At 28.1% G+C, this 10,339-nt stretch overlaps 4 protein-coding genes across 4 annotated transcripts; all 4 read left to right on the top strand.

Moving 5' to 3' along the window:
• Positions 1 to 2,869: 2,869 nt before the first annotated feature.
• Positions 2,870 to 3,871, top strand: LOC111028911. Its single transcript, XM_022307695.1, has 2 exons — positions 2,870 to 3,044; positions 3,310 to 3,871. The coding sequence occupies exon 2, from the start codon at positions 3,341 to 3,343 to the stop codon at positions 3,869 to 3,871; it is 531 nt and encodes a 176-aa protein (XP_022163387.1). The 5' UTR covers positions 2,870 to 3,044; positions 3,310 to 3,340.
• Positions 3,872 to 3,918: 47 nt separating this feature from the next.
• LOC111028912 lies at positions 3,919 to 5,081 on the top strand. The gene is made up of 2 exons (XM_022307696.1): positions 3,919 to 4,134; positions 4,771 to 5,081. Exons 1-2 carry the CDS (start codon positions 4,032 to 4,034, stop codon positions 5,067 to 5,069), a joined length of 402 nt encoding a protein of 133 aa, XP_022163388.1. The 5' UTR covers positions 3,919 to 4,031; the 3' UTR covers positions 5,070 to 5,081.
• A 177-nt stretch (positions 5,082 to 5,258) lies between these two features.
• Positions 5,259 to 6,223, top strand: LOC111028908. Its single transcript, XM_022307693.1, has 2 exons — positions 5,259 to 5,480; positions 5,646 to 6,223. The coding sequence occupies exons 1-2, from the start codon at positions 5,291 to 5,293 to the stop codon at positions 6,221 to 6,223; spliced, it is 768 nt and encodes a 255-aa protein (XP_022163385.1). The 5' UTR covers positions 5,259 to 5,290.
• A 2,144-nt stretch (positions 6,224 to 8,367) lies between these two features.
• On the top strand, positions 8,368 to 10,275 carry LOC111028910. The gene is made up of 3 exons (XM_022307694.1): positions 8,368 to 8,615; positions 9,001 to 9,078; positions 9,145 to 10,275. Exons 1-3 carry the CDS (start codon positions 8,399 to 8,401, stop codon positions 10,188 to 10,190), a joined length of 1,341 nt encoding a protein of 446 aa, XP_022163386.1. The 5' UTR covers positions 8,368 to 8,398; the 3' UTR covers positions 10,191 to 10,275.
• Positions 10,276 to 10,339: the final 64 nt, after the last annotated feature.

The following is a 10,339-nucleotide window of genomic DNA, read 5'->3' as shown; positions in this document are numbered from 1 at the left end:
TTAAGAGGGTGCAACACCAGTCGTTTTATATTGAAAATATTGCATTCGTATTTCAAATGCTACGAAGTCAATAATAGTCGTAGACTCATAAGTAATACATTGTTTGAAAGGTGGTAGTTTTTGCTATGTTTTGTTGGAATCAGATATTTGATATTGTAATTAATTATCTAAAATATAAGAAAATCAATATTTACAAAATGGTCTTTTTCTATGCCGTAATGCTCGCTTGTTAATACTATTTTCAGAAATCGGTTTCCAACAAAACATAGAAAAAATTATCACCTTTCAAACAGTGTATTACTTATGGGTGTACGACCATTATTGACTTCGTAGCATTTGAAATTCGAAAAAGGGTTTTACAAAAAAGTGTATAGTTTATTCACACCGTCAGCTGGCGCACCTAGCGGCTAGCTACATTGTGAATTTTGCCTACTATCGGTCCGTCCTGCAGGCTGCAATAATTATTATAAAAATAGCACTGCCGGCTACCGCGAATCGCGATAACGTCGAATTCTCGTAATCCTGTATAATTATAATTTATATCTTACTCACTCTACACAATATTATATTTTAACAAAATTGATATTGTTTCTACTAGTTTTGTCAAATTTATTATGCGTCTATGCAATTGAAAGTGTTCAGTTGACTACTAGGCTTCTAGACTGTAGTGTATTTTTTTCCGGGTTTACACATTTACATTTGTTTTGTTAAATTTTTTAAATGGATAAGCATAAAGTTGGTAATTCCAATAAAAGGCGGATAGCACCGTCTAGACGTAAAAGTATAAAAAAATTAAGCCTTGAAAGAATTAATAATTTTACTAAAATAACACCAAAATGGTAAGTAATATTTGTATTAAATTATTATATAGACAAAAAGTATATAGTTAGACTAAGAGTCATACCTATTATTTTTATACACAGGGAACCTACCACATCGATCAGTGAATTATTACCATCTGAAGAAACTGCAGAACCTTCACCATTTATGTAAATTTAAATGCTTTATAAATTAAATATTAAGATTGCGTGTAGTGTGTAATATTGAAATATGATAAAACCATAAAAATTTGAAGGTATTTTGTAGTTGAAATTTCATAAAATTTTAAATACTTATACCTAAGATTTGAAAATTTGGTACAAGGTTCCTCAAAAGTTTTTCTTCAAATTTCTATGAAAAAAACTACCGGAATAATACCGAACATTTTTATGAGCAATGTAAATTTAAATTTTTACGAAATCACGTAAAATAACGATTTAGTCTCAAACGATTTTTGATATTTGTTTTTATTCAAAAAGTATAAATTATAGAGACTTGAAATTTCCACCAGTTGTTTAAAGTGACTTTTTATCCCATATTTTATTTTTTCGATATATTTCGATAATTTCCAACTATTTTTAGGCATTTGAAATATTCAATTTTAGATTCTGAGCGGAGCGATGAATGTATTGATTTTACAATGATGTGTTTTTATATTTATTTATTTATTTATTTTTTGTGTGCAGTAAAAGTGTTTCGATTTTCTACAACAGCAACTTTTCTGGTAGGAAAGTGAATCTAGTTGGTGCATTCGGGAGATCAAAGTTTTAAATTTCCAATAGTTTTCAAAAGCGACAGGAAAAACAAACAAAAAATTAAGGAAAAACGGGAATTTTTACGCAAAACCAGTTTTTGAAAAAATGAATTTTGGTTTTTAGTGTAATTCTAACAAAAATGACCGTAGATACATGAAATTTTCACTGAATATTTGTGTTACCGTTTTTTGTACAAAATAAAAATCTAAAATATTTTGATTCGTGTTAAACTATTTAGAGGCATATGATATTTTCGATTATTATTTCTTTTTTTTATACTAAAGTTGATAAAAAAATTTTGGCTGTGTCAAAACACTTGTAAATGTAATACAGGGTACCTTGTAGGTTTTTGTTAATGGAAATTAAAAAAAAAAGTTAGCGTAAATTCACAATAATTTTTTATGAGCGTTCAAACTTAGAATTTTGACAAAATTCGCAAAAATCACGAAAATTAGCAAATTATATTTAGTTAGAAATTCACAAAAATTTTTCTATTTATATCTAAGATTTGAAAATTGAATACAAGATTGCATATCAAATTAAATTTTAATGTGCGTTTGAAATTGAAATTTTTATAACACTGGATATTCACTCGATTTCTCTTGTAGCAATTTTCTTATTTTGTTGTAATTCAAAAACGAATTACTGTAGACACTTGAAATTTACACCAAATGTTAATTTCTTCAATTCGTATACTTGATAAAATTTTCAAAATATTTTGACTCGTTTTAAGCTGTTTACGGACATTTGTCATTTTCATTTTTTTTTTCTATAAATATCAATGAAATTTTATTGGTTGGGTCGAACAATATGAAAATATAATACAAGACTCTTGATAAATTTTTACAATAGCAGTTGAAAAATATAAAAAATACATAGGCACGATTTTTTTTTTAAGCATTTAAAGTTCAAATTTTGACAATATTTATCAAATTGAAAATTTAAAATGATTTTGTAGTTTAAAATGTATAAATTTTTTTGTATTCATAACTAAGAATTTAAAATTTAACACAAAGTGAAAGTTTCAAGTTTCCACGACTTATACTTTTTTAATAATAATTAATATCCAAAATCGTTTGAGGATAAATCGTTATTTTTCGAGATTGTGTAAAAATTTAAATTTCAGATGCTCATAAAAAGTTTTTGTGCAATGAGGACGTTTGAGTTTTTTTATAATTATTATAAGCAAAACATATGGACAATCTTTTATTAAATTTATAAATGTATTGTATACAGCTTACGTATTTTAATTAAATAACTATCTAAAATGTATATTATTATTAGAGAATCCATTCTGACTAGTACACCAAAAAATATTCAGATCAGTTATTTAAATACCAATTTGGTGGATACAGAAACTGAATCTAATTTATTGTTTGGCAACGTTTCCGATGTTGAACACCATAAGCTATGTGCAGAAACATATGTATCATCCTCTTCATCATCATATACTGATACAGTAATCTCTAAGTACGTAATTCGAATGCTATATGTATATATTATATATTTAAACATTAAATTAATATTTAAAAATAATCGTAATATAGTTGACATTCTAAGATTCTTATATATTCTCAACGTCAACATACCTATATGGTAATATAGTATAAAGTATGCAATATGGACCTACTAATAAAATATTATATATTTATATGTACAAATAACATCGGGAAAATTATAAAACGTATTATTTATATTTCTATTTTGTTTACTTTTTCGTATTATTATTATTTAGGAATTGCACTGGTCGGCGAATTGTCGATATAATGTATGTTTTTGAACAAATACAAAAAAGTAAACACGCAGGAAGTTTTGGTTGCTCATTCTTAGACATGCAATTTTTATCCGAAAAACTTTACGGATTCAGATCTTCATATATTTTTCAATGTAAAATGTGTAATTTAAAATCTTCGTTTGAATCTGAGAAAAGTGAACCAGAAGATTTTATTCCCATAAATCAAGCTATAGTTAGTGGGACAATTGCAGCTGGTATAGGCTATACGCAACTTGCTGAAGTACTTGTTTCCGCTGATATGCCATGTATGTCAAATACAACTTATAATGCAGTTTTATTGGTTATGAGTGAGAATATACATAATGTGGCATTGAAAGAAATGCAAATAGCAGGGGAAGAGGAAAAAAAATTGGCAATAGCGGCAGGCGAAATTGACCATGATGGTACACCAATGTGTACCGTTGTAGCAGATGGCCAATGGTCAAAGCGTAGTTACAAAACGAAGTATGATGCTTTGTCTGGTGTTGTAAGTTGTTTTAATAAGTCTTATAAACATAATTAATAAAAAACATATTTTATTGAAATTTTTATAATTTTAGGCTACTATAATTGGGTATAAGACTAAAAAAATATTATTTATTGGTATTCGAAATCGATATTGCGTAATTTGCCAGAGAATTAAAAATAAGAAAACCGAAGGTTCTACTAACCATACATGCTTTATGAACTGGTCAAAAGGAGCAACTAGCATAGAAGCAGATGCGGTAGCTGAAGGTTTCAAAAAAAGTGTAGAAATGCATGGGTTAAAATATAATAAATTAATTGGTAAGATAATTATTTATGTAATTAATTATTATAATTATAGTATATAAGTAATGCAGTAGTTAAGTTGTGAATCCTATACAAATATTTGTTACGAAAACTGAAAACTGGATAAACATTTGAAATTTGATAAAAAAAAAAATTATATTGTCTTAGAACAAAAGTTATTTCATTTGTCTGGTCTTTCGGTGATAAGTTTTTATAAAAGTTCAAAAGTCATTGAGATAATTTAGGTAATTTGGTGATATGGTATTTAATTTCGTGATATAACTATATAAATATATAAATATATCACTGGCTTGTGCTCAAAATGATTTTTGATGTTTTAAAATGACTTAAAATATAAATTAATTTGAGGTGAAAACTTTAAGGAAATGCGTATCTGCAATAAGGAGTCATATATTATATATCTATATTCAAATTTATTTTTTGGTTTTTTTTATTAGTGATGTGAGTCTCGTACTAATGCTTAATTTTATATTTATCTTGTCTCCTTTACATAATATTGTAAAAAAATTCAACAGGTACACAATAAATTGAATTTTAATAAAAATTTACCGATTTTACCGTAATTTTACTCAGTAAATTACCAAAAAAATTTTTACGTAAAAATCCACATCACTAGTTTTTATCTTAAAGGAGATGGAGATTCTAGTGTTACTAAAAGGCTACAAGAGGTAATGCCATACGGTCCAAATTTTTTTATTCAAAAAATTGAGTGCCGTAACCATTTATTACGGAATTATGGCACAAAATTGACAGGAATAGTAAAAAATACGAAATATCCAATTTCAATCAGGAACCATATAAAAAAAAATCCCGTACGATTTCGGAGTGCCATAACTAAGGCCATGGATTACCGCAGCAAGTTGCAATATGAGACAGAAGAAGAGAAAATATTTGGTAAACGAATTTATTTTCCATACAAAATAATGTAAAATAAAAATGTATAATTAATAAATACCCTGCAGGTTTACGAAAAGATATCACAAATAGTTTTCGACATATTCTTGGTGACCATAGATTATGTGAACCGTATTTTTGCAATGGTCCTAAGCTAAACGAAACTAATTATATTGACGAAGCTCGGACTACTGGTTTGTTAGAAGAATTTATTCAAATAGTAAACCGCTTAGCAAATAATGCTGAAAGTTTATTGATGAACGTTGACAATAATATTTGTGAACAATTTAATAGCATCATAAATAAACACCTTTCCGGCAAACGAATAAATTTTTCACAAAGGCATAATTACAATGTCCGAGTAGAAGCAGCTTTACTATCTCACAACACATCTGGAAAATACATACGTACTATTCATAAAGCATTAGTTCAAGATAAAAGTCCTGGTAAGAAAATAAATAATTATAATATATACTATATGTATTATGTATATCTTAGGAGAATTTTAATTGAATGCGTTGATTTCAATTTTCAATCCTACAGCAAATAGATAATTATAATGCAACTTATAAATTATTGTGTATGATAATTTTGACGTTTTGTTTTTTTAGGAGATATTGGTAAAAAGTTCTTAATTTCAAAAGAAAAGAAAAATGATCAGAGAAGAAGACGTATGTTATTTAATGAAAATGTACCTAGAAACACTAAACATTACGGTCCGGACGCTGATTATGGGTTAGCCGAACCTCTAGAAAACGACGAACCCGTTGACTATGACGAAATTAAACTTAAATTTTTAAATACATTATGTATGAATATGTATCAGCGAAATACTCTTGAAGAAGAAACTCGAAGTCAATCAAATTCTAAAAAGTGGCACATAGAAAGACGAAACAGATTAACTGCCTCAAATTTTGGACGCGTATGCAAAAAAAGAGCCACTACATCATGTAAAAATCTGGTATATGATTTAGTATACAGAACTTTTAATTCAAAGGCTACGGAATATGGGAAAGCAATGGAATCTTCGGCAATTGCGGATTTCGAAAAAACTATGTTTTTAAAAGTTAAGCCATGTGGTTTATACTGCGATTTAGAATACTCATTTTTGGGAGCCAGTCCAGGTAATATTAAAAATATACTTTTTTATAATAGCGCATTATTACCAATGTTTTTTATTAAAAAATAATAAGAATCATTAGTATAAACAAAAAAAACAAAAACTGGGAAAGTCGCTCTGCTGTATAGTAGGTGTCGAGTGGGTAGGTCAAAGTGTATAGGTAAAAATTTTGTAAATACATAGGCACAGCTTTTTTTATTAGCGTTTAAAGTTCAAATATTTCCGAAATTCGTCAAAAACGCCAAAATTTGCAAGTCATTTTAAAGAAAAAAAATCATAAAATATTTAATATTCACCTAAGGTTTGAAATTTCAATACAAGGTTCCACATAAGTTTAAATTTAATTAATCAAAATAAACGTCGAATGATATTTCGTTAATATTTTTTATGAGCGTTTGTTTTTTAAATTCATTTAAAACTCATCAAAATTATTATATTAATAATAGAAAATTAATTAATATCAATATAAATGTAAAAATAGAAAATATTGACAAATCATCTCCGTTTTTCGTATACAATGATATCTATCATAGCATTCAAATTTAACCCACTCGACCCCTACTATACAGCAGAGCGCGACTTTCCCGGTTTTTTTAAAATTAGTTTGTCTCTTCAAAATATTGTAATTAGATTTAAAAATTCAGGAAATTATTTAATATAATTTGAATTCAATATATATTTTGTAAAAATTGTACAGATGGAGTGATTGATGATGACACTATTATTGAAGTTAAATGTCCAATATCAGCTAAGGATTATGATAATTTTATTGATGCTTTCAATGATAAAAAGGTATTATGAATAATTTTTAGCTCATACAATAGTTATTTTCTTTGTGGTAATAATTATTTTATTTCTGTATATAGTTGCCACAATGTGAACTTTTTGATAAAAAATTAAAATTAAAAAAAAATAGCAACTATTACTACCAGATCCAAGGACAAATGCATATTTGCAAAAAAACAAAATGTTATTTTGTCATTTATACTAGCTATTGGACAAGTATTGAAAGAGTAGATTATGATGATGATTTTTGGCGGACTAAAATGGCACCAAAATTAGAAAAGTCAGTATTTAAATAAATGTAATGACTAATGACTGTACAAAACTTAGCATATAAACTAATGTACGTTTATAATTATATATTTAATTAATATAATATTACGGTTTTATATCATTATTATAGTTTTTATATGAACTGTCTACTGCCGGAATTGATCAACCCACAATTTGGAAAGAGGTTACTTGTTTCCGATATAAAAGACCCGCGGTGAAGAATGTAAAACATTTTGTTAGTACATTTCATTATATTAAATAATCAATAAATTATTATTAAAAAAAAAAAAATGTCCAGAAGTGTTTAAGTACACATACATAATATACATAAACTTTTGTTATTATTGAAAAAAAATCCTTGTTCTACACTACTACTTTCAACTTTGCTTACTGTCTACTGTCTACTAGTAGCTGCAGCGAGCGTGCCGCGTGAATAGAATTATATATGGGTGAGATACCAACATTGACGCGAAACGTATAGTATGACCGTCCGTGGAATAATAATGCGCCTCTCCCGACACTGCGGCGTGTAGGACCTAGTTATGGATATAATGGGCGTGGTTACGGCCTGTCGCAACGGCCGTGATACGGCGAACAACGCCATCTCTGGAGCGTTGTATACGTTTCAATTTTACTGTTGCGCACTCTTAATTCCTTGACCAGCTTTGGAGTTGCATCCTTTCACTGAACAAGTTTTAACCATTTTTTATTTGAAAAAATATCAAATTAAATTTTAAAAAAAATAAAAAACGTGTAATTAGCAAAACAGCATAAAAAACACATGTAAACACAAAGTCACAACTACTGAACTACGCAAGTAGGTACTAGGTACGTCCAATGTCCAGTGGGGGGGAGTGAGGATTTGTTTACACAACAAAATTTTTTAATATTTAAAAAAATTAGAATCTAGCACAATAGTTTTTTTTTTCAAATATTGGTCACACTGTATTTCCCCCAAGGTCTCTTTTCTCTCTTTAACCATATCGACGCCACGTTTCTCTGTCTAAGCGCAGTCCATTAGTTTATAGGGCTGTATATAAACAATTACGTTATCTTATCAATCATGTGTTATCACTAATTGGTGGTCCAACAAATAACGAATACTGCAGCTGTAGTTTGCTACTTTTTCACTGTTTTCAGCTTTGAATTAATTTCTTGTTTGTAAAAAATTTGTTATAATTATTTAAAATGCCGACTCTTTGTGCCGTTTTTGGTTGTGTAAACAAAACCTTGGACAAATCGTGTTCATTTTATCGGTTTCCAAAGGTTAAAGTGAATGCTGCCTCAGATTTAAGAACACAAATATTAAAACAGAGAACAGCGTGGCTTAACGCATTACACAGAACTGATGTTCATGATAGTCAGTTGAAGAACATGAGGATTTGTTCAGTTCATTTTAAATCTGGTAAATATTTTATTGGAAATAAACAATAGTTACTTAGTGGCTGTTTTGGTACCTACTTGTCTTTGACTAATATGCTACCTATTCATCTACAGACTACAATTAATAATCATACTTGTACAACTGAGACTGACTTTATAAAGTAGGGACTATAAGACCTATTTAATCTATAGACTAACACATTAGTGATTATGTGCACAAACATAAGAATTAATTAATAATAACTATAATCTATAAGTACCTATAGCTGCTGTATAAGTTATTTTTTTTATAATATTACTACACTACAAAAGTACTGGTACTTGGTAGCATATTATTAAACAAGTATTTATCAAGTATAATATTACTATAAATTATGATTTTTGTATTCAAATTATTTTATTTTAAGGTAAACCAGCCAATTACAATGATGAAAAAAATCCAGATTGGATACCAACCTTAAGCATGGGCTATAACTCTGTAAGAAGTAAATAATGTTATCATATTTCTTTTCTAAATTTTTAATTAACTATTATTTTTTTTTTCATATTAGGTAAAGCGACTACTCCTGCAATTAAAAGTTACAATCGTGCAAGTAGAAGAATGGAATTAAAACCTTCGCAATTGTTTCCAAATACTGTACAATTAAATGTGGTTGATTCTTCTGAACACAGTATGATCATTGATGTACCAAATGATATATCGAATAATGCTACTGAAGAAAGTGGAACAGCCTGTAATACTGACCTTAAGTTAAATGATATCAACGAGTTGGAGAATTTACGAGATAAGTGTTCTGAATTACAAAATCAAGTAGATTATTTTAACTTAAGTGAAAAAACATTTATTGGGCGGGAAAAAATGTTAACTTATTATACAGGACTGGAATCAATGGCTGTTTTTAATTTAGTATTGGATCAAATTAAACATGGACTAACTGCTAGTAATCAGAGATTGAACGAATTTCAAAAACTTTTATTGTGTCTAATGAAATTAAGATTAAACTTTCCATTTACTGATTTAGGATATAGATTTATTGTAACATGTTCAACAGCATCAATTATTTTCAGGAAAGTGATCATATTGTTAGAACACATGTTTAAAAATTTAATATATTGGCCAGAGAGGGAAGCGCTACGCAGTACAATGCCAAGATCATTTTTTAATATATTTGGCAATTCAGTTGCTGTTATTATTGATTGTTTTGAGATTGCTATAGAAAAACCATCAAATTTAAAAGCAAGGGCACAAACATGGTCATCATACAAAAATAAAAATACTGTAAAATATCTTATAGCTATAACTCCCCAGGTAAGTATTTCATATATATCAGATGGTTGGGGTGGTAGAGTTAGCGATAAACATATAACTGAAAATTGTAACTTTTTAAATAATTTAATTCCAGGAGATGTTGTTTTGGCCGACAGAGGATTTACTATTAATGAAAGTGTTGGTTTTCACTGTGCAACATTAAAGACTCCAGCTTTTACAAAAGGTTTACCCCAGTTACATCCATGCTCTGTTGAAGAAACCAGAAAAATTGCATCAGTTAGAATTCACGTTGAGCGAATTATTGGTCTTACTAGATCAAAATTTTAAATTTTAAATGGTCCAGTACAAATAACTACACTTAAACATCAAGATGATGAGACATGTCTATTAGATTCCATTGTAACAGTTTGTTGTGCATTAATAAATATGTGTAGTTCAGTTATACCTTTAAGTTAAAATTATTATAATTTTATTTT

The sequence above is a fragment of the Myzus persicae genome, unplaced genomic scaffold (assembly GCF_001856785.1).
Source record: "Myzus persicae strain clone G006 unplaced genomic scaffold, MPER_G0061.0, whole genome shotgun sequence".
Classification (NCBI taxonomy): domain Eukaryota; kingdom Metazoa; phylum Arthropoda; class Insecta; order Hemiptera; family Aphididae; genus Myzus; species Myzus persicae.
This window is presented reverse-complemented; position numbering and strand designations above follow the sequence as displayed.

Coding starts and splice junctions, on each gene's coding strand:
- LOC111028911 (XM_022307695.1), top strand. CDS start 3,341: ATGTATGTTTTTGAACAAATACAAAAAAGTAAACACGCAGGAAGTTTT.
- LOC111028912 (XM_022307696.1), top strand. CDS start 4,032: ATGAACTGGTCAAAAGGAGCAACTAGCATAGAAGCAGATGCGGTAGCT. Junction 4,135..4,770: donor AAAATATAATAAATTAATTG/GTAAGATAATTA, acceptor TTTATCTTAAAG/GAGATGGAGATTCTAGTGTT.
- LOC111028908 (XM_022307693.1), top strand. CDS start 5,291: ATGAACGTTGACAATAATATTTGTGAACAATTTAATAGCATCATAAAT. Junction 5,481..5,645: donor AGTTCAAGATAAAAGTCCTG/GTAAGAAAATAA, acceptor TTGTTTTTTTAG/GAGATATTGGTAAAAAGTTC.
- LOC111028910 (XM_022307694.1), top strand. CDS start 8,399: ATGCCGACTCTTTGTGCCGTTTTTGGTTGTGTAAACAAAACCTTGGAC. Junction 8,616..9,000: donor TTCAGTTCATTTTAAATCTG/GTAAATATTTTA, acceptor TTTTATTTTAAG/GTAAACCAGCCAATTACAAT. Junction 9,079..9,144: donor GGGCTATAACTCTGTAAGAA/GTAAATAATGTT, acceptor TTTTCATATTAG/GTAAAGCGACTACTCCTGCA.